Raw genomic sequence first — 22,038 nt, 5'->3', positions numbered from 1 at the left:
CCCTCACTCTCATTCAGTTTCAGTGACCTGGGGTACAGTAGTAACAATACACAAAAATTACCATATTGTGATTTTTTCCAAAATGGCTGATGTCCTTTTAAATGCATAAAAGGCTGGGTATGTTCATGCAAGCCCCTATCCTGCAAGGGGCTTTCCCTGTGTACAGCCCCATTCCCTTAAATGGTACAGAGTTCTGCTCAGGATTTATTGCATAACTGTAGCCTTAACAATGTCAATGAATATGTAGTTCTCATTACTGAAAATACAACTAGAATTGTACCACGAGACTGTCAGACACTGCGTGTCCAACGTTGTGGGGAAAAGAAATCACCAAAGTAAGAATTGCTTGAATTTCTAGATGCATTTCACTTCTTGTATTAAAATGACCTTTTAGTCTAAGATTTGAAAGGAAGGCAAGAGGCTCTAAAGTGAATCCCAATCCCTTGCTACATTTATCTGAATCAAGCAAATCTTTTAAGTTTATAGCTCTGCAAGGACCACTGAAAAGGCAAAATCTATTTTTCTCAGCTTACAGTCCAACTCCAGCATACGAGCTGATGAACATAGATGCCACTAAGTGGAAAGTATCAAAATGACAGCTCTTGAGGCTTGCTTGTCTACTGAATAAATAAGTATGAATGTATACAAAATACAACCATAAAGCCAGATGAGAGAGCTGGGGTGGAGATATAGTTTGACATCCAAAGTACAGCAGATATTTTCAAATGTATTATCTATCATTAGTCTAAATATTTTCTCATGTGACCTTTTATATAAGCCTCAACTAATTCTGGAAATGGGGCAGCATTTGGGCATAAACAAAACCCTAGTTTGAGTACTAAGCACTAGGAATGCTTGTTCTCCATATAAGGTTGCTGGTGGATTGCTCTCTTTATGATATTGTCAAAAGTTGGCCTGTTTCATGTAGTTGGAAACTTAATCTTGCTACAGCAAGGGGATGCCAAGTATCTTGGAAATCATACAACCTTGAGTAGTAAAAGTCATCAACTTGTCTTGTTATATATAATGATACAGTGAAAACATATATGTGAAGACTAATGACCTCAGACACTACATCAAATTGATTACATTCATTTCTTAAAATCTCAAAGCTTTAACATAAAATTGCAGTCTTTCAGCAAGAGCAAGAGTCAACATAACAAAACTGTGTTCTGTCAAACAACTAGTTAAAACCCTAAACATTATTTTCAGAAAAGGGGGAAAAAAGCAAGTTTACTGGATCCTCAGATCAAGAGATTTGTTTGTGAGTATAATACATGTATAGGTTCAACTGCTTCAATATATAAGGAGTGTTTTTAATAGGATGCAATAGGAAGCTTATATATTCAAAAATTGTGTTCAATCAAAAGGGTACAGTTTGGAAGCACAAGTTTGTGTGTGTAGGGGGGGGGTGTCCTGGAGTACAGCATTACAGAAATAGTTAGGTCCAAACAGCAGGAAAGGGGATGATTTTAGTGTAAGGGTAAATATGCTCATGATCTTAGGATTTCAATGTTGTGTTAAATATATGTATCATGTTGAATAGATTTAAATGTTGTGTTGAACAGATTGAACAATAATGATGTCCTGATGTCTACTTATTGGAAGGAAAATCTTTGTTACTTATTTTCTCTGGGAAGCCAGACACTTTTTGCTCTTAATACCTATATGGAACACTTTTGATCTAATTTGTAGGATCAGTTTTTCCTAAAGTATTATAGGGAAAAAACCCAGGGATTAAATCCACCTCTGGAGTTAGAGACATGAAATGCTTTACTTTGATCACATGCAAAATGATTTTGATAACCTAGGCACCTTACCATATGATCCTTATCTACTATTTGTCTGCTGCTTTGTTCCAGTCAGGAAAAGGCCCAGGGTGACTATCAGGGTGCTGAGCAGGATGAAGCTGCATTGGTTGAGTTGCTGTAGGGACCGAGGGCTTCAGCAGAGGTGTGTTACAGGTAAGGACGAAGGTTCATTGGCAGATCAGTACCACGTATAGGACTGCACTGAAACAGCAGGGATGAGGTAGGTGGGGATAGATACCTGCTGGCAAGGCTGGGGGGTTGCAGTGGGATAGCTACAATGCTGTGTTAATAGTCTGAATGCTACTCAGGCCTGTAACATAAAAAAACACTGGAAAATAAGTTTGCCGTGGGAGTTTCCTTCTATACATGTTGCTGCAGCATTACAACAGGTCATGGAGGATTACCCTGGTTTAGGGGGGGTTTCCAGTAGCACAACACCGCCCCAGCCGCTGCCCTCCAACAACCCTCAAGTACTGAAATAGGCTTTCACGTGGCATTAGGGCTAGGTGGGACAGCACTGCTTTGAAGCAAGCCTGTTCTATGCCTCACCAAGTGTCTAGGCCCTACCCAGCTCCAGGACTGGGTGCGAGGACAAGAGGCATTAAAGGTGCCAAGTGGTCACATCTCTCACCATTATTTTTTCTTTTTGCCAGACATAACTCAGATTGAGGCGCAGACTGAGCCCAGCACATATCAGAGCATAACATCCTCCGAACAAGTCTCAGCCCCGCTCTCTGTTTAACCTCTGTGGAGCATGTGATTATCCGCAGAACAACTGCTGACCGCCATGGGAACCCAGACTGTTGTTAAGTCTATGTATGCCAGGAATGGGCAATTATTTCGGGCAGAGGGCTGCGTACTGAGTTTTGGCAAGCCACCAAGGGCCACATGACATGCAGCCATGGGCAGATAAATATTAATTTTCTAAATTTTTTAGGGGCCCTGTGGGCCAGATAGGATGACCTGGCAGGCTACATATGGCCCACGGGCTGCATTTTGCCTGCCTCTGATTTATGGTCTTCCCTATCTGCCTCTCCATCCCCCACATGCTCTGCAGAGCTACACCACTAGCCTTTCACTATCTCGTCCTCTCTCCATTTACATTCTTCTGAGCTTTTCCACACTCCCACGGACTTCAACAGACCTCTTCTGAGCCTTGCTGCTCCACCCTGCCTTCCCATATCCTGTGTGGCCGAATCCCACATGCTGCCAAAGACCTCAGCTGGCCGCTCCTGCATGCACCTGTCACCATGGGCATGCATGTTTTACAGACACCCCCAGCACCTGCCCCTGCTGCTACCAGAGAGAGACCCTGGCTCAAGCCTACCTTGAGCACACCAGGTTGCAGCCTCTTTTCTGTTCCCACCAGAACCCCCTGCTGAAGCTCTTCATTGCATTTCTCCCCGCGCCTTTTCTTTTATGCATTCTCCACCTATGCCTCAGCAAGCCCTGGGACCTCCTGGATTTCTTCCTCCTGGCACTCGCCAAGCTGGCCATCTACCTGACCTGGGCAAGTGTGGGGCTGTCTTCCCGTCACTCCTCTGCTCACATCTCCAGACAGCGTTTCACCGGTGGACGTCCTCAGCTGATCCAGCGGGCACCGGGGCACAATGTCCCCTTGTTAAGAACCCATGACCTCATTCCCGTCCCTGTTTTCTTTGCTTTTTGTCCCTTTGACGTGCCTAGTGTGGCCTCTCTTATTAGGGGAGGCTTATAGTTTCCTAGCGGGCTCCTGGAACGGCACATCATGTATTCCCGCGACCAGCCCCAAACTTTCAAAGAATAATGAGACCAATTTGCAGACCCTTTCCTTCTTGTGTCCTTGGGACAAGGGATTTAGCAGAGTTCACAGCCTCGTTCAAGCCTGGGGGCCCCGTCTATGGCCTTGACTTTGCAACCTCTGGGCTGTCAATGGTGCAGCTTAGCACCTGCTGCATCCCAGCCCTGGCCGTGCTGTAGGATGGAGAGGATGGTTTGGACGGCCTGGGCTCGCTTGGACAGGGCTGATCCTGGCTCAGGCTGGGGTTGGACTAGAGGCAACCTGTGGAGCTCCCTTCCAGCCCCTTCTTCAGGGTTTTCATGCATCTCCTATCATGGTCTTGGGGTTGGACTGAATGACCGCTGGGCGCTGCGGGTGCTCCTCCCTGACGTCTCCTCCACTGCCTGCCTTGCTTGCTTCAACTGGATCGGGTTTCCCTGCCCCTGCAGCCCCGGCGCTGAGCTGCAACCCCGGTGCCCTGCCCGGCTGCGGGCAAAGGGCAGCGTGAGGGCAGCGGCTTCACGTCCCTCCGGCGCCTGCGCGCAGCCCTCCGCGCAGGCGCAGTGGCCGGGTCGGGTCGGGGTGCTGCGCGGAGCCGGGCCCATGGCCGCCGTGTTTCTGGTGACGCTCTACGAGTACTCGCCGCTCTTCTACATCGCCGTCGTCTTCGTCTGCTTCCTCGTCACCAGCGGCCTGGTGCTGGGCTGGTGAGGGCGGGGCACCTGCTGGGGGAGGGGAAGGAGAAGGGGCAGTTGCCTGGAGGGAGGAGCAGGGGGCGGGGCACCTGTCCTGGCGGGGGGGGCAGGGGCATTTGTCTGTGGGGCAGGGCGCCAGCTTGGGAGCATTTGTTTTGCAGGGAGGGGCAGGGGGTGGGGCACCGGTCTGGGGGAGAGTAGGGGGCAGGGCACTTGCTGGGGGGTATTTGTTTGCGGGGTTGCCCTGGGGGAGGTGGTGGGGTATTTGCCTGCAAGGGGGCGGGGCCTTGGGGTAGTTGCTTGCAAGCGGAGCGGAGCGCAGGGAGCCAGGTCCAGCCTGTCCGCCGAGCTGGCGCTGAGATCTCTGACACGGCCTCGTCACGTCTGAAGGCCGATACTCGACCTGCTGCCAGCAGCGCACGCGGAGTTGTCCTGCGCCCTGCCCGGCTTCTCCTGCCCCCTCCTTCCTCTGCAAACGTCTCCTGGCCGGTTGCTGCCAGCTCCAGCGCCCCGTAGCCTCCGCTCCCTTTGGCGCCGTGCAAGGCCATTTCTCCATCGCCGTTCCAGAGGTGCTGAGCTCGAGCCTTCGGTGTCGCTGAGGCTCTCGGGTAGACCTTTGTGGGCAGTTCTGTTGTTCGGTTCACGCGCTCTCGCCCCGGTGTTGTGCCGGTGCGCTGTAACCCAGGGGAGAATGAGACCAGTGATTCTCAGCCAGGGTTCCCCAGCAGCCTGGGGTGCCACTGCGTCCCTTCAAGGGTGCAGTGGGGAGCTGCATGGTATTAGCGCTGTTATGGGTGCAAACACCTGCACGTGGCTCACAAGACAAACCCAGAGAAATCCGGCACGTCCAAACCATTCTTACCTGCCAGGGACTTTCTGAGCTCTTCGCAGCGCAAGAATTGCTATATTCTTTTTTCCGACTTCAGAAATGACTGAAAGCCAAAAGCTGACGTTGTCTCAGGGGGCCGTTGAGTCTAACAAGGGGGTCTTTGAGTCTGGAGGTAGAGAACCACAGCACTAGACAGCTCGTCACTGTTGCCGCTAAGCACAAGTCCAGCTGTTTCTGCTGCGGAGGTGCTAGCGGTTCCCAAACTCTGACAGATTGCGCCCCACCCGTTTACAACAGTACGACCTTAAGTACCGCCAGCAGATTTTTGTCATATAAAATAATTATAATAAATCTGTTAATGTGTACCGCTGGCAGGTTGTCTGTGTACCACTGGTGGTAGTCATACCACAGGTTGGGAACCGCTGTCTAAGGCAGTGGTCTCCAAACTTTTTTGATCGCGCACCCGTATCGGTAAAAAAATTTTTGAGCATGCACCCCCAATATATGTATATTTATTTATTTATAAATAATTTATAATTTATAATATATAATAATATAATTATATAATTAATATAATAATATATATATAAATATAAATAATATAATTATATTATAATTTATTTATAAATAATTTATTTGTACTAATATATTATGTACAGTATAAAACATACACAAAAATAGAAATTAAATCATCATTGTTTTTACCTGTGGCTAAATGCCGGGCTAGCGGCTCCGGCACCGCTTAGGGGAGCCGCAGGCTTTGTGGAGTTGTGCGAGCGCGTGGCTTGTGGGGCGGAATTGAGGTAGCTTTTTAGCCGCCCTCGAGGTTCGCCGAGTTGGCACAAGTAGACGACTTAGAGTAAGTTGTTAGTGTCTCTTAATCTATCGGGTGCCCGTTGGTTCATGAGGTTCCAGAGCCAGCCCTTGCGTTCCAACAGTGGAGCTAGTCCAAAGCTCGGTGCGGCTGCCGACTCCTTAAGTCCCAGAACTGGTCAGCGGCTCATGAATGGGAAATACAATGCAATACTGTAACACGGTGAATCGTTGTCAGTTGTCGGATTTCTGAGGCCTTTGTGTTCGCTGGGATACGCCCAGGCGGGGAGGCTGAGAACCGGTCTGCGGGGTGATCAGGCCCACAGAGTTTTTCAGTTGTCGTCTCTGCTGCTTCCTGCTTTTTTGCCTCTTTTATAGATGTTTGTTGGACTGCCTCTATGACACTAACTATAGTATACAGATAGGATCATTTTCTTTTACATAATTATTGCTAGGCAGATTTTCTACATAAGTTTCATTTCTGCAGAAATGACACCTCTAGATAAGAAATGAAATTTACAGAATGCGCACGTGTAGCTTAATGCCAGTGGAGAAAAGTACAAAGCGTTCATTTTGATTAACAGTTAAGACTTCAAGGTTACATAAATGTGAGAGTGCCGCGCGGCAGTTATATAGAAAAGGGAAAATAATATAAAGTCTTTGCTAAAAACTATAAGATAGTTACATTACCTTGTAATGTGGCTGACGAAGAGCTCGTACTAGGAGTAGGGGAAGTGTCAGCTCTGCCGTTTTCTTGCTGTTCGCTTGTGCTCGCATTATTGGTATTATCTTCGATCTGCAGTTTCTTTGTAGGAATCTTTTTAAGCCACTTGTACATTTTGTTAGGGTTAGTTTAGTTAAAACTAGATAATATAATCTGTAAATCCCCTTAACAGGGCGCATGTAAACTGCAATACGTCGCAATACGCTGAAAGCGAACGAACGCTTCTTCCCTCAGGATACCTCGTGTACCGTACGTGACATGTGACCGAGTGAGAGCGCCAGTGTCGATCTGTATATTAAATATTAGTAAAGCTTAATTTCTTTTTATTTTCTTAGATAAAAAATAAAAATACAAGTTGTAATATTTTCTTCACGCACCCCCTGGGATTGTGCGCACCCCCCACTTTGGAGACCACTGGTCTAGAACGTAATCCAGGAGATCCTTCCCCTTTGTCATTCTTCTTCCCTCCTCTGTTACATGTTAACAGCAGAACACAAGACCACCCACTTCTCCCGCTTACTCATTTTTTGCTCCCTGGGGGTGCCTGAGGATTTGTTTTTTGGCAGAGCAGAGCACCCACTTCCCCATGTGATGTCACTCCACACCTCTGGAAAAGCAGTCCCAAGGAGGGTCTCTGGAGTGGATGCTCTTTGACAATGTGGGTATGCTAGTGTATGCTGTAGTATAGGAACTATGTAGGTAAGTCCCTAGCTGTCGCATGGGCTTTCAGCCCAATGTCACTTGAGTTACATTACAGCACTGATGCATTCAAGTTCAGGGGGTCTGTTCCTGCAGTTGGTTTAAGGAGCTCAGTGGAGCTGCATCCCTTAAAACCCTCTGAGGATCTGAGCCAAAGAGTAAGAATGTCATACATTAAATTTAAATTCAATCCTGGATTGACTGTTCCTTCCAACAGTGCTTCTATCCATTTATATTTGGTATCTGGTTAATTTAGTTAATTATCCCCAAGGTTTTTGTTTTGTTTTGGGGAGGAGGGGTTGTCCCTAACTCATTATAACTCTCTGCACTAGAGCCTGTTTTTTTCCATGAATACTTTCTTAATGGTATCTTGCTGTTGCTAATCAGTGGTGGTGGTAGGTGGGGTGGGGTGGGGGCCTTTCAAAGACCCAGAGGCAAGAGTTTTTATGGGTGATATCTCTGGCTGGACCAGCTGCATGGTTGAGGTGGCCATAGATGAGCTTTCAGGTGCACTGCATTCTTCTTCAGTCACCTGCACTGCATTCAAAATCTTGTCTAGATCTATCCCAACAATGCAGCTAGTTTAGTAAGAGGTCTCGCCCACAACCGTCCTTGCCTCTTGCTTATTTCCTGGACCATCCTGGTAACTGCATCCCTCCGACACAACTGATTCCAGAGAGCAGGGTTTTTTTATCATTTGGAATCAGCACCTGGCAGGAAACTGCACGTGCCTTAAAATAGCTATATAGGAATTATTGTTTTCTATACATACCCAGACACATTTTTATATATTATATAAATAGATCAATATAAATATTGTATATACACACATATATTTCTATATTATAGAAATACAGAAATATACAATTATTTTACATATGCACACATTTTTATATCTCATATATGTAACTGGGGAACATCCACAGAATATTAAATCCACTCCATCCACTTACATTAAGAGCTGGATCCTCAGCTAGTGCAATTCGGCATCGCTCTGATGGAGCCAGTGCAGCTAAAGATCTGCCTCTCCATGTGAACAGGCTGATCGGTGCTGAGTTGTCCAGATGCTCTGTGTAGTTGACTAGAAACATTTCCAACAGAGCACAGCAAATTCTAGGCTTGTTTCCAAGTCTTGTTGCCTCTTTCTCTGATCTGGATTATTAGGGGATATTTTTATTACAGAGAGAAGACATGTAGGGCTCTTGTGCCTGTCCCCTCCATGTGCATGGGCAGCCTGTGGATGCTATTACGGGAGCCTTTTGCTAGACAAATGGGGATTCTTTATTGTTGCTGCAAGCAGGGTTGGGATTTTTTGCTCTTTAAAGGGACACTGTCAGCTTGAAAGTCTTCCCTTTCCCTTCTTGGATGTTTTACCTCTTCCTGTCACAAATAGCACCTAGGTTTGACTTGCTAATAGGTTGAAGGGAAAACAAATCTGTTGTTTAGTTGTGCATTTGGCAGCGCCATATGTTTAGTTGTGCTTCTCCTGTTGCTGTAACGGTCCTTTCACACAGTGATGGGGGACGGAAACACGGTTAAAAATAGGGAGAACCAATTGTGCAGCCACAGATGTGGTCCAGCTGGCTTGGAGCAGATGCCACATGTGCGACCGCTTCTTAAAATAGGTGAGATTTAAGTTGACAGTGTCTGTGTCAGCTTGAATTGCCGCTCTGCAGCGCAGTCTGTGTGATAGCCAGCAGTCTGGCTTGCTTACTGGAAACCATCATTGCAGGGAACCAGGTGCATTTCCTGTCATCCTCATCAGGAAGTTTGTTATAAAGGAGGTAAGAGCATCCCAAAGAATTCTCCGGCAGGTGGGGTGCTGCTACACATCCTGTAAACGGGCCATTAATTAAGCACTTCAGCTAGCAGTGGTAGAAACGCTGACCATACATATTAAGGTGGCTGGAGCAAGTAGAGGACAGTTTATAAAATGCACTGACAAAAGTCCCTTCAATCTGTGTGTGCTGCCTCCTTTGTATAGAGATGAACCTGGAAACAAAAGTCTCTCTTTTGTAGTCCCTGGAATAGCCCTCTGACTTAGCGATGTGTCTCCGCTGTTACTTGGACGACTGTCCTCTTCTCGGAAAGTGAAATTATCTTGAGCATTCATGCCGTGGATCACAGTTTCTGCTGCTGGTTCAATGTGAAGCTTCATTTGAAGATCATGAAAATACTAGGTTTTGTATCTGATATTGAGGATCTTCCTACAATATTTCACATTATACATTATGCTCATTTATGCAGGCGAGTCAAGCTAGGGGAGGGAAGCTGTGCATTGAAAACTGGGAGCACAGAATCCTTAAGCGTTTTTTCAGATCATGTTGGGCTGAGAGGCTGTCGTTGGCTTTGAGAGCTTGATGCCGAGCCCTGACTCCTTGGGCTTTGGTTCTGGCTCTGAAGCAGAGATTAAAATCACCAACTCAGAAATGTAACGTTATAATCGGGATTAAAATGTGGAACCCAGATCCTGCAGTCCTCGTGAGCTCAGCTCCCAGGGCTGCACAGAAGCTGTCTGCACGAGACGGCTGCATGATCTGACTTGAGCTCTTGCTACTGCCCAGAGCACAGTAGGTTTGTCCCTGCAGGGACCAGTGGGCAGCTGTGTGGAGTATCCAGCTCAGGGGAAGTTTAAACTGGACTTTACCACTCGAGGGAACTGAGCATCCTCCACTGGCCTTGCAGCCCCCCCCCTTCTCTCCCCCCCCACCCAGAATAAAGGGTGAAATTGTTTCTCTCTACCAGCACTAAAGATTCCCACTTGTTATGTGAAGGACTCTTGAGATTTCCAGCATCTATTGCCTGTGTATCCTGGCACATATGGTGCAATTGCTCATTTATATCTGGAAAGCAATTCAAATGCACCATCGCTAGCACATGCCCACTGACACATCTTGCTGTCTCTTAGGTTTGGTTGGGATGTTCCTGTGATCTTGAGAAACTCGGAAGAGACAGAATCCAGCGCAGGAGTATCCAAAAAACATATGAGACAAGTGAAGAACCCTTTCGGCTTGGAGATCCTTTATCCCACTGCAGCTTCAGTAACAAGTCAGTGGATTTTTGTCTGGGATACCTCTTCTTGTGCTCCTCCCTCACCAATATTTCCCCAAACCTTGCTTGCATTGCAGTAACCTGTCACCAGTCACCCTAGAAATTGCCATGTTTGTGCAGTCCATCAAAAAGCACTGTGCTCTAAAGTGGCAGGCCCAAGACTTGGCTTGTGTGTGTGGCTTAAATCTCATTTTATTAAAACATTTTTCTCATGGGGGAAGGTTTTATTAAGTAATAAAAGCAGTTGAGGATGATCAGCTCTGGTATTTTTAGCTTTCTGCCTTGCAAAATCCATGTGATGCACTCAAGGGCTGAGTTAGGCCCGTGTATTTCAGAGGGGCCGGGAAGTGAAATTTGCACCCAGCTGCAGCGATTGAAATGAGTGAGCCAGGCTGGTAAGCCGCCACTCACAGCTCTGGGTGTGCTTACAGGGAGAATAAAGACCCCTGTTCCCACTGTGGAAAGTACTGGGGCAGCTGGGTATGTGGAAATGACCCCCTTTACTCCCAGCCCTCCCCTAGAATGCCCTTCCTTGCAGCTGTCCTGTCCACACCACCCAGCCCAAAGCGTGCTTAGGATGCAAAATTCAATGGCTGGTGACGTTTTTGCCTTGCTGTTTGAAAGTGCTGTTTTGTTCAAATGTCCAAACCCTTCCAGGGAGCAACGGCGCGGAGATCTCAGCACAGCTCAGACAGTTGACATGTTGTAGCACACCAGTGTTGAGCAGCAAACCTACGTAAGTGCCCAAAGCAAGTGCTGCAGTAGCCAGTGTGGCCTCTTCATCCCTTCCTGCCCCTAAGGAGTGTTGGTGTTACACTTTGAGAAGGAGGCGCCCACCTGTTCCTTCTTGCTAACAAGAGCAGCAGCACTCTCCTTTCACCAGCACGCAGTCCAGTCTAAATTGGAAATGATTAAATGAGAATTAAAAAATAAATAATCTGGGGCACTTGCAGTGCTTTCCATCTCCTGCCTTTAATGAATTACAGTTGGTAATTTCAGGAATCGTGAATCCGGCAGCTGGTCATTTCAGGTCTCCAGTGGACTGGTAAGTGAATGAGACTTGCAGTGTGCACAATGCATATTTTCATGTCCTTCTGTTCTTTCTGCAAGAGGGCATAACATTGAAACCCGACTGCCTAGAAGATTGTTTCCTTACATGCTACTGGGGGTGCAGTGTGCAAAAGCTATATGAAGCTTTGCAGAAACACATCTACTGCTTCAGAATAAAGACTCCGCAAGCACTAGAAGATGCTCTGTACAATGAATACCTCTATCGACAGCAGTACTTGTATCCTTTAAAAAAAAAATTGTTGTGACATCCTATGCTAATTTATTGGCACAGCGAGAAACGAGGCTGTAAGCGTGCTGCAATTCTTGGCAGAGTGTATTTATGAATGAATAAGATCAAGAATACTCTTAGCATAAGCACCACGTTTGCCTTCAATTGCCGTGACATTGATTGTTTTCCTTTACACAAGTACAGCATTAAAAAAACCAACAAGGAAGAGAAATATTGTCAGTTATCAGAAGATGCTCAAATTACAGATTTTGGCCCCGTGCCCAGATCTCGCTACCCACTAGTAGCTCTGTTGACTTTAGCTGAAGAAGAAGACAGGGAAATATATGACATTGTAAGTAACACGAGAACACACAGTAAACCAGCTGGTTTTAAGCGTTTGGATGCGTTAGAACATGTGTTAGCCCCGAGTAGAATGGCTGGGTGTCTTTTCACGTGTCCGCTGAAAGATGGATCTCTGCAGTAATGGAGGCTTCTTAGACAGGGAGCGAAGGCAGCTGTATTTTGCTATGGAAAGAACAGAAAAGAATGTGTATGATATCCAAGGAGTGCTTAGCTTCTGCATAGCACCGAGATTATCTGCCAGGGTTTTCTTGCAGGCCAGGCATAGGTGGCCTGCAGGCCATGGCGGGCAAGGGTTTAATATCCCTTACACTCTTTTTCAACCCCTTTTTCCACCACTGTAGTTTGAATTCGTCTCTCTTGGAACATAGGTGGCAAGAACTGTGCACAATATTCTAGACGAGGCCGGCTCAGTGCCTTGTATGATGGCATTAATATTTTCTTCTCATGCACCCTGGAATCATATACCTCTTTCCATGGCTGCATCATTTCAGTGGGTTTTGGTAATCCTATGACCAGCTGATCTAGGACTTTCTCCTCCTTGGTATCAAATGGATGAGTCCCAGTTTAGAGCAGAAATTCTTGTTAGTCCCTAAGCTCCTGTCATTGCATTTGGTGCTACTAAATGTCATCCCATTTCTGTGATTCCAGTCCTGAGTCATCCAGTTCTTTCTGTGTGATTTTTTTGGCTTTCTTCCTATGGTGGTGCTAAGTAAAAATGAATATGGTGCAACAGTTTTGATCACAAATTGTTTTGACTGTATAAATCTTCAGGAAGCCCTTTGCCCTGAAGCTTTACAGCACATCTGAGGTGAGCATCCTTCAGCTTTCACTGCAAACTCCTGTTCTTTTTATTTAAAAGCTCTCACACAGCTGACATTTGCTAGTACGTGAAATTTTGAGTACTGTCTGCTGTAGACAAAGACAGGGGTATGACCAGGACCTAAGACTATCTTAGACATGCTGTCATTGTTTGGCCCAGTTACAAAAGTGGTGGGAAGCATGCTGGCTATCTGTCAAACAAGATCCAGGAGGGCTAATCCCACTGAATATGGGGAGGGCAGCATGCCATTCCTGTGCCCTTGCACATTAGTACTCCCAGGGGTTGATGGTCTGTAACAGTAGCCTAAAATTATCCATAAAGATTATAATCCGCTGATTCTCAACCAGGGTGCCTTGAGAGCCGTCAGGAGAGTCACAGGGTGCAACAATGTTAGCGCTGTTAGGCGTGTAAACACGATTCACATGATAAACCCAGAGATTTGCAATAGGAATCCCTAGTTGTGGTCTTTCTGATTTCTTTGCAACAGGAAAAACTTCTCTACTATTTTTTCTGTAGTCAAAAAAGAAGGAAAACTAAGAGCTGACATTTTCTGAGGAAGGTCTCAGGTTTATCCAGGAGCACCTTGAGTCTGAAAAGGTTGAGAATCACTGTTTTACTCTGTTTTAGATGGTCTCCACCCTGCAGTGAGAGGGTTTGACAAGGATATGTTAAGACAAGACTTTGAGTTCCATTCTTCATAGATGACTTTGAATTAACACCTTTGATGTCTTTATTGAACACAAATTAGTTAAAAATACAGCATGTTTAATCTCTTCTAACAGCATAGCTGTATGACAAGTGACACAACAAAGCCTATATAAGCAATACATTTAATATGAAGTAACCGCATGGGCACAGTGGTTTCCTGTGAAGCTGTTGATTAACTATACCCAGCATACAAGGTTTAGCTACACATGGGATTAAAAATGGGGTTGCGGGATGGGAAAATAATTATTACCAGTCACCATATATTTGTGGCCAACAATTCTTCTCGTGTAAACTTGCTTTTTCATTTTTGAGATTGCAATTTTTGTTAAAAAGGGGAACAGTATAAAAGTTGCATACTTGAACTACCGAAATTCCTTTGATCTAATATCGCATGACATCCTGATTTAAAAAGTAGCACTACAGGGTATCATAAAATACATGTGAAGTGGCTTTTGAAGTGGTTAATACACAGATCTCAACAAAGTAATAGAGGAAAAGCATTGCTGAGAAGTGGTGTTTCCCTTAGGCTTCTGCACTGATTGAGTCTAAACCCAAAGTTATTCAACATTGCCATTAATGATTTGGAAGTAAATATAAAATCATTGTTGACAAGAGCAGTAGGTGATTCAAACAGTGGGGACAAGGCAAACAGACTAATCTGGATCGCCGGTGATACAAGCCCATTCAAACAAAATATATTCATAATAGAGCTAAATGCCAACTTGTCTATGTAGGAACAAGGATTGTAGTTTGTGCCTAGGAATGGGAAAGCATGAAGAGGATTTAGGGAGCCCTGATGGAAGAGCAGTTCCCAGTGACCCATAAACCAGAGGGCTGCCACCAAAAGTAACCTGATCCTACACACCCAGGGGGTATAAGGAGAAGCAGGGTGGTGGTTTTACTGTAGTCTCTGTCATTGGTGAGGCTGATACTGGCATCCTTACAGCTCTGGTACCCGGATCTTAAAAAGGATATTCAAAAAACTGAGAGGGGTTCTGACAAAAGCTGCAAAAAATGAGTTGAGGGTTACAGAGACTTAAAAAATCCAATCCACTTATCAGCAGGGATCCTGGTTTTCTCTGATTTAAAAAAAATCCCCAATTTTCAATTTTAAAAAAGTAACCCCAAATCCACATTTTTCCATGATTAAGATGAAACTCCACTACATATATATTAGTGGTGTTTCATTTAAATCACAGAAAAATCTGGATTTGGGTTGGTTTTTTTTAACTGAAAATTGGGGATTTTTTCTAAATCAGAGAAAACCAGGATCCCTGCTTATTGGAAAGAAGATTGGGAAGTGACTGACTTACTGTTACTGCTTATTCTATATATAAGCGTCTTTGCTGGGAGCAAATATTCGGTACTAAAGGGCTCTTTGATGTAACAAGAAAAGGCAAAACAGTGGACAGCAGCTGGAAGCTGAAGCCAAATAAATTTAAATGAGAAGTTAGGCACACATTTTCTTAGCAGCGGGGCATGACTGAGTGTAAGAACTAACTACCAAGGAAACAGTTGAGCTTCTGTCCTTGATTGTCTTCAGACCCAGCCTGGATGTGTCTGGTAAAACACAAGTTATTGGTACGTGGGTGAAATACAGAGGCCTGTGTTATACCCAAGGCTGGGCAAAATGACCTGGTTGTCCCATCTAGCCTTAAATTCCCTGATTCTATATCCATTGCTGCTCTACCAGGCATCTGGTGGTTTCTGAAACGTGGGTTATGGCTACTAGAGAAAGCACAGATTATTTAGAGGGATGCTACCCAATTTTTGTGCACCATTTCTAGTATGTATTTTTTCTTGGGAACTAAAACATAGTTCTGCAAGTTTTGACCATTCCGCTCTACACCAGGTTGCTGTCTATCAGGCAGGGATGTAAAAGGCATGGAGAAGTAATTAATTTTGTATTGAAATGAGTCACTAGTACAGTAGGAGTTGTTGGCTCTTAAATCCCTTTTACTGAGCAGCAAATCTGCCAGTTTTAAGTGAGTATTAGGGGTTTCCAGATGCCAAAATGAAATGAATGCATCTCTAGGAAGCTGTAAAGTGTATTGTGATTAAAAAGAGGCCCCAGCCTTGAGGGATGGTAAATGTAATTAGTATAAATACATATGCATGATGCATTTAATCACTATGTTCTCTTTATTTTTGTGCGCTGACTAGAGTCATTCTAAATGCATTTCTGCGTCCCAGAGCTTTTAAAATAACTTTAGAGAAACATCTCGGTGATCACCCTTCCCAGAGGCCATCAGAGGAAGCTGCAGCAATATTGGGCTTTGCTCTTTTTCTTTACAAGCTATTGTATTATTTTGGGGCTTGAAGACAGCATACTTGCCTTTGGGTGCCTTTACTTTCTACAGTCCCTATTCCAACAAGAGTCTGCAGGGTTCCTTCCACCGCTGATTTTCAGAATTGTGTCCGGGGGTCACTCAGTTTATAAACCAAATGATGACACTTCTGAATGCTCTCTGGGATCTGAAAACTATGCCCTGCATGTTTGGGGCAAGGAGAGGTGCAGGAGCCAGATGACGGGTTCTTTCTTTCACATCATCAGAGGCAATAGAGATCCTACACCAACAATGTTCAAGGCAGCGTGGAATCCAGCCATGGGAGTATGAGTTGTCCTGGACTTGCAGTCCCTTGGTTTATTGGGTGCTCAAAGAGTTGCCTCCCCGTTGTGCAGCTTCATACCACAACAGCAGTTCAGAGGAGGGCAGCGCCTCTTTCTGCTTAAAACTCATCATCGCTGTGCCAAGAGCCAGTGTGAGGGTCTACCTCTCTCAAGTCTCCAGCTGAGCAAAGGTACTAAAGCATGAGCCTTCCATAACTTTGTGTGCCTAAGTTCAGGAGCAGAGAGGGGTTGTCAGTGGATTAGCTGCAGGAGGGACATATGTAGAAACAACACAACAGTTAGGTAAGGTAGCAACACGAACCAAACTGCATGGTAGTTCCACTTTGTCTAATAGACTGCCCTACTTGTCTGTGTGATATGCATGTCACTGTGCATATATGAATAAACAGATCAGGTGCATGGAATGTGGAAGTACTAAATACAGCTTTTCTTTTCTCCAGATTTCCATGGTGTCCGTAATTCATGTCCCTGATGAGAGTTACAGACTTTCCTGCAGAATATTGTATCAGTATCTGCTTCTAGCCCAAGGCCAGTTCCATGATCTAAAGGTAAGCTCCATTCTGTGCCTTATTTCACTCTGACTGCAATATTAATTTCATTCGTGCAGTGACAGGTCCATAAAATCAATCTGCTGCTTTTACAGATTCTTATTTTAAAGACTTGGCTCCGTCAGGATCCTCATTGCCAGACCCACCTGGTCTGACTGGCCAGCCATGGTGTGTCAGTCTGGCTATCCCCACACGCTGTCTGCTTTTCAGAAAGGGGCAGCAGGCCCCCTATTTAAGCTTGCCTGTGGTGACTGACTGCAGGCTGCTTGCCACACAAGCTTCTAGTATGGTTGCTGACCTGCTCCTGAATGTCTCTCCTCAGTCCTGGTTCCTGAATATGGCTCGTGGATTGCCAACCCCCCCCCCCAAAATTATTTTTACTGACAATCTGCAAAATGTTTACTGACACCCAAACTATTTCACTGGCACGTGTTCATAATTATGTATTTTTTACATTCTGTAAATGTGACCCTTGTGCCAGGCCCAGGACAGCAGTTAGAAGGGGTGGGCTCAAATGTAGAGGTTAACACTAACAATAGTAAAAAGTTTGGTTGTTAGTAAAAAGTCTGCAACCTCTCAGTAAAAAAAAATGTTCTTGGGTTGGCAACCCTGCTCAGATTTCAGTCTAATATAATTGAAGGCCAAGGATCTTCTCCTTTTTAACAGAGGCAAGTGGTCTACTCTACTAGTCTGCTGTCCCCTCCTCACACCCCTTCCATCCCCTCTCTGCTGTATGATGCTGAATTACAGCATTGGGAACACTGTCTCAAATGCAGTAACTGTTTAACTGCTGTGTTCTCCTAACATCAATGTTCACTGATAATCGAGTACCCTAAGGTGCTCTTGAATAAAGACAGGGATTGGTATCAGTGTCCCCTCTCCTGCATCAGGAGACTTTACAGACATGTATCCTTACTGTGTGGGATCAAAAAATGTTCAGCCAGTGCTGTGAGAATGAGCTGGTCTCTTTTCCCCCTTCCAGGTACTCCTGCTCCCTGTCCATCCTCCTGGTATCTCTTCTGTTGCCTGTGCCTCAAGTGTCCCTTATTCACCCCACACCCTGACACCTCCAACCATACCCTGCACCAAGCTGCCCTGCAAGCCCCGCTGTCCTCATCCTGGGCAGACCCTCACCCACCACCTTTCCCCAGTCCTCCCAGCCCTGCAGCTTTATCCCAGCCACATTCCTTCCCTCCATGTCATGCCTTGCCTGGGACCATGCAGCTGCATACCATCAGAGTGAGCACTGAGATGCTGTTACAAGCAGCAGAAGCAGCGGCACTTGGATAGGATAGGAGGGGAGAAGGAGCTACAGAGGCTCCAGTGAGCTAGAAAGCCCTAACAGATGATTTACTGTACGGTTCGTGCTTAGACATCAGGAGGAGGCACTGGTCTGCTGTGGCCGGGATGGGATCTCTGTCTGGCATCAACACTTCATTCTGACAGCAGATCTTGAAACAAGTGCAGCATGTCTTGGTTTTTTTACAGACATCTTAATTTTCTTACAGATTTTGCAGACAGGCACTTTTAAGCTGCTTTCTTTACAGATCGCCTATAAGTTTATGGACAGTTGGCAACCCTGCCCGTGGCCCTGTCTCCTACTGCTGGCACTGTCCCTGAGTTCTGGGTTGCTCCCAATGCTCAGTCATTACCTTTGTGTCAGACCATGCGGGTTCTGGTGACATAGACAATAAAGTACATTTAGCTCTTGCTAAATTAGTTGCAACCAGGCCTATGCAGGTTTATATATTTACCATCCAGTCACCCCTGGGCCCTACCAACTTGGTGGTGGTTATAGGTGGTAGTTTGTGCAGTTGTTATTTCTGTCAGTATTCAGAACAGGCCTGATTCAAAACCTATGGGAGTCCATTAGACTCTCTCATTGATTTTTTTTTCCTTGCTTTGACTTTGTTCCAGTGCATGTTATCAAATTAATTATGAATAAAGTAGATATTGAAAATCATTTATTATGGACACTGCTCAACCCTTTGCTTTATAATATAACAATTAATTATAGTATCATCCTATGTCTGGGTTCCTGAAATCTCGTTTTAGCAGGCTGTAGCAAGTGGAGTCTTGCCTCTAAAGGAACAGTCCTCTAAAATACTCCTGTAAAGATAATTTTCCCAGCTGGTCTCTTCGGTCATATTGTTGTCTTCTAGGGAACTCTTCACTGGCTCCCATTTCCCCGTAGCATCAGCTGCTTGTCTTCGCTTTGAAAGTGCATCACAGGTAGGGTGAAGGTTGGCTGTCACCTCTTTTTGAAGTCAGGAACCTGCCACACACTTGTGCTAGGCCCATGCAGCCTCCATCATTTGCCTGTTAGATTTTCAAACATGTGCCCCCGTGCTTTTTCCTTTGCTACCCCTTACACTTGAGAGAAGCTTCCCATAAATCTCTGCTAAGACAACCTTCTCCTCCTTCAGATCCTTCTTTACAACTTTCCTTTGCTGCGGTGCCTACAAGAAGCTTGACAAAGGTTCAGCTCCTAGAGCTCTGAGAGCACTGCCTGGCAGGCTGATCAGCCTCATCTCACTGTTCATTTATGTTCCCACACTCTGTCTCTTGTTTTATACTTACATTGTAAGCAGTTTGGGACAGGGATTGTCTTCTGCTGTGTATTTAACAGACAGCAAATCGTACTGTGGGATTCTGGGCCATGACGGGTGCTCCCAGGTGCTACAAATAGTATTTCTAATTCTAAGCAACCCAAATTATTTTCCTGCTCTATCTGTATTGATTTGATTGAAGTTTAAAAGCAAAATAGATCGGTCCCAATAAATATAACCACTAGCAGCTCCTGAGGCTCTGGTTTCCCTGTATTTAAGGAGGCATCTCTCTGTCCCCTCAAAACGTATGAGGCTGAAGGCAGTGGAGTAGTGCCCGCTTACATCTGCACTGAATCTGAATCTGGCCCTGAGGTGTACAGTAAATGATGGTTACGGGATGTATGCATGTGGAGAGACGAGAGACCGCATCAGTTTGTATTTGATCCGTGGTACATCAGATTAGCAAATAAAACACAGTTACTGACAGCTGAAATTTTGTTTGGGTTTCTGTTTAGCAACTCTTCATGTCTGCAAACAGCTCGCCACCCTCCAGCGATCCCCCCGCAGGGGAGAGAGATGCTGACCGAACCTTGCTGGAGAAGGTGGGGCTGGCCGAAGACGAACCCGAATGGCACGAAGAAACCAGTAAAGACTGCGTCGTCTGCCAGAACGCAACAGTGAACTGGGTCTTGCTGCCCTGCCGGCACGCCTGCTTGTGCGACGGGTGCATGAAGTACTTTCAGCAGTGCCCCATGTGCCGGCAGTTTGTTCACGAATCTTTTCCACTTTGCAGTAGGAAGGAGCAAGATGAAGATGAGCCCCAGCCTGTTTTGTAGAACGCTCCCTGTGGAGGAGACGTTGGGTGGAAGAGCAAGAAAAATAAACTCGTATGTTGAAGCTGACGGTGCAGAACCTTAAGCACTTAGAGTCCTTGGGAGCGTATGCGGTGCAATTGGGTTCGCTGCTCATGGGTAGATCACTTGTACGCAGCTTTTATACATCCACATTCCTTTATACCTACAGAGGCACAGCACGTGCACTGATAACGTGGACAGAAGCATTGCGGGAGATGTTTGGGAAGAAGAGAAGCGTTTATCCTGCTACTGGCTTTTCATGAAGAATTAGTTGCGGTTACTTTGACCAGTCCATTTCCCTAATCTAACTACTAAATTAAAAAGAATAAAAGTTTATCACTAAAGCTGAAAACTATTCACTACTCTTAAATGCATTTATAGGTTTCTTTTTTAAATGTGAAGCCAGAAGAAAATATACTTTTACTCCAGTATTGTTTAGAAACTGTAGCACTTTATAGACCGTGACTGAAGTAAAGGAAGAAAAGCTTGAGTATAGACTATGTGTGTTTCTTTTGTAGCTGGCGTGGCCATGGAAGGAGTAGGAGCCACTTGACTCCTGTCTAAGTCACTGGAAGCATAGATGCTTGGGGCATTTTAAATGTTTCAGAGAGATTTGCCTCATGCACAACGCATAATCCAATGCTACTTTAAGTCAGTGAAGTGACTGCCAGTGATTCCAGTTAGCCTTAGTGTTGGGCCAGTAGCAATTTTCAAGCTAGTAGAAAGTCTCAGCGCACCTAGCACATATAAACTGCCACCTTGAATTGCTTTGTGCTTTAACACTAGCTAGTGCGAAAATAGTGGGTTATGAAGAGCTAACATTTGCATGGAAAACAGACTAGTAATTTTCTAGGGGAAGTTAAATTAGGCAGCATGCTCTAGTCCTTTCCATGGACAGTCGGGTAAAAAGGGTTTCCAACACTCTGTTATTTGTCATTCTTCATGGATGGGAACAAGCTAACTCTGTTACTTTTCCTTGCATCAGTAGATCCATGAAACATGGTAGAGCAGGAAAGGAAGCTGAAGGATATAAAAGGATGACTGTCTTTTCTGGTGTGTTACTAAGATAATAAAAATGGTTGTTCAGAAATCACATTGTTCAGTTTTGAATACAAAAGAGACTAATATAAGTCTGGGGGATATGACCTCTAGGCCAAGACTTCTGATCTAGTGACATGACATGCCAAAGTAGAAACAGGAAAACTCAGTACCTAGGATCCAGCAGGAGACAAGGACTTGGAGAGAAGCCGCAAATTGCTGCCTTCTTCATGTTGCTTTCTCACTGCTTCTATCCCAGAGTAGGATTTCACTGCTTTCACTTTGGCATCTCAGGCCACTAGATGGAAAGTCCTGGTCCCAGACAGCACTTGGCTCAGTGGAATAGAGGCACTGCTTCAATGCAATGGGGGCTCTGCAGCTTCTCCCGCAGCTTCTAGTGGTGCCAAAATCAAGCCCTCTACAGATTGGAGAAAGGGAGGAAACTACTGTCCTAGAACCTAAGCCATGTGCTTTTTCTTGCCATGACACCATTTCAGAATCCTTCATGGCTACAATGGGATTTGGTGGGTGGTGGTTTCCAGGTAGCAAGGTTGTGGGGGAAGGTGAAAAGCCAATGCACTAGGCAATTCATCATTTTACAAGAGTATGGTTCATTCGAGTGAGTACTGGGATCCAGTTCCTCCAGTGTTTTAATGCTGGGTTGTTTCTCACCCCTTCAGTGACTTCAGACCAGCTTCTGGGCTGTACATAAAACTGGAATTCTGACTTGGATGTTGGTGAGGACTAGTTAATGTTTGTGAAGAGCTTTGGAAGCTGGGCATTTCTGGATTGCTGTTGTTATCTTCACCATGGGGAAATCCCAAGACAGTAAAGCTTCCAGAGGTCAAATGTGACTGATCAATCTC

At 45.3% G+C, this 22,038-nt stretch overlaps 1 protein-coding gene across 1 annotated transcript; it reads left to right on the top strand.

The window, feature by feature from the left end:
• The first annotated feature begins 4,121 nt into the window (after positions 1-4,121).
• On the top strand, positions 4,122-20,624 carry CGRRF1 (cell growth regulator with ring finger domain 1). Its single transcript, XM_090034381.1, has 6 exons — positions 4,122-4,277; positions 10,239-10,378; positions 11,492-11,669; positions 11,865-12,012; positions 16,624-16,731; positions 19,796-20,624. Exons 1-6 carry the CDS (start codon positions 4,174-4,176, stop codon positions 20,114-20,116), a joined length of 999 nt encoding a protein of 332 aa, XP_089890507.1. The 5' UTR covers positions 4,122-4,173; the 3' UTR covers positions 20,117-20,624.
• The last annotated feature ends 1,414 nt before the right edge of the window (positions 20,625-22,038 follow it).

The sequence above is a fragment of the Crocodylus siamensis genome, chromosome 2, assembly GCF_052110815.1.
Source record: "Crocodylus siamensis isolate JL-2025a chromosome 2, ASM5211081v1, whole genome shotgun sequence".
NCBI classification, from domain to species: Eukaryota; Metazoa; Chordata; order Crocodylia; family Crocodylidae; genus Crocodylus; species Crocodylus siamensis.
This window is presented reverse-complemented; position numbering and strand designations above follow the sequence as displayed.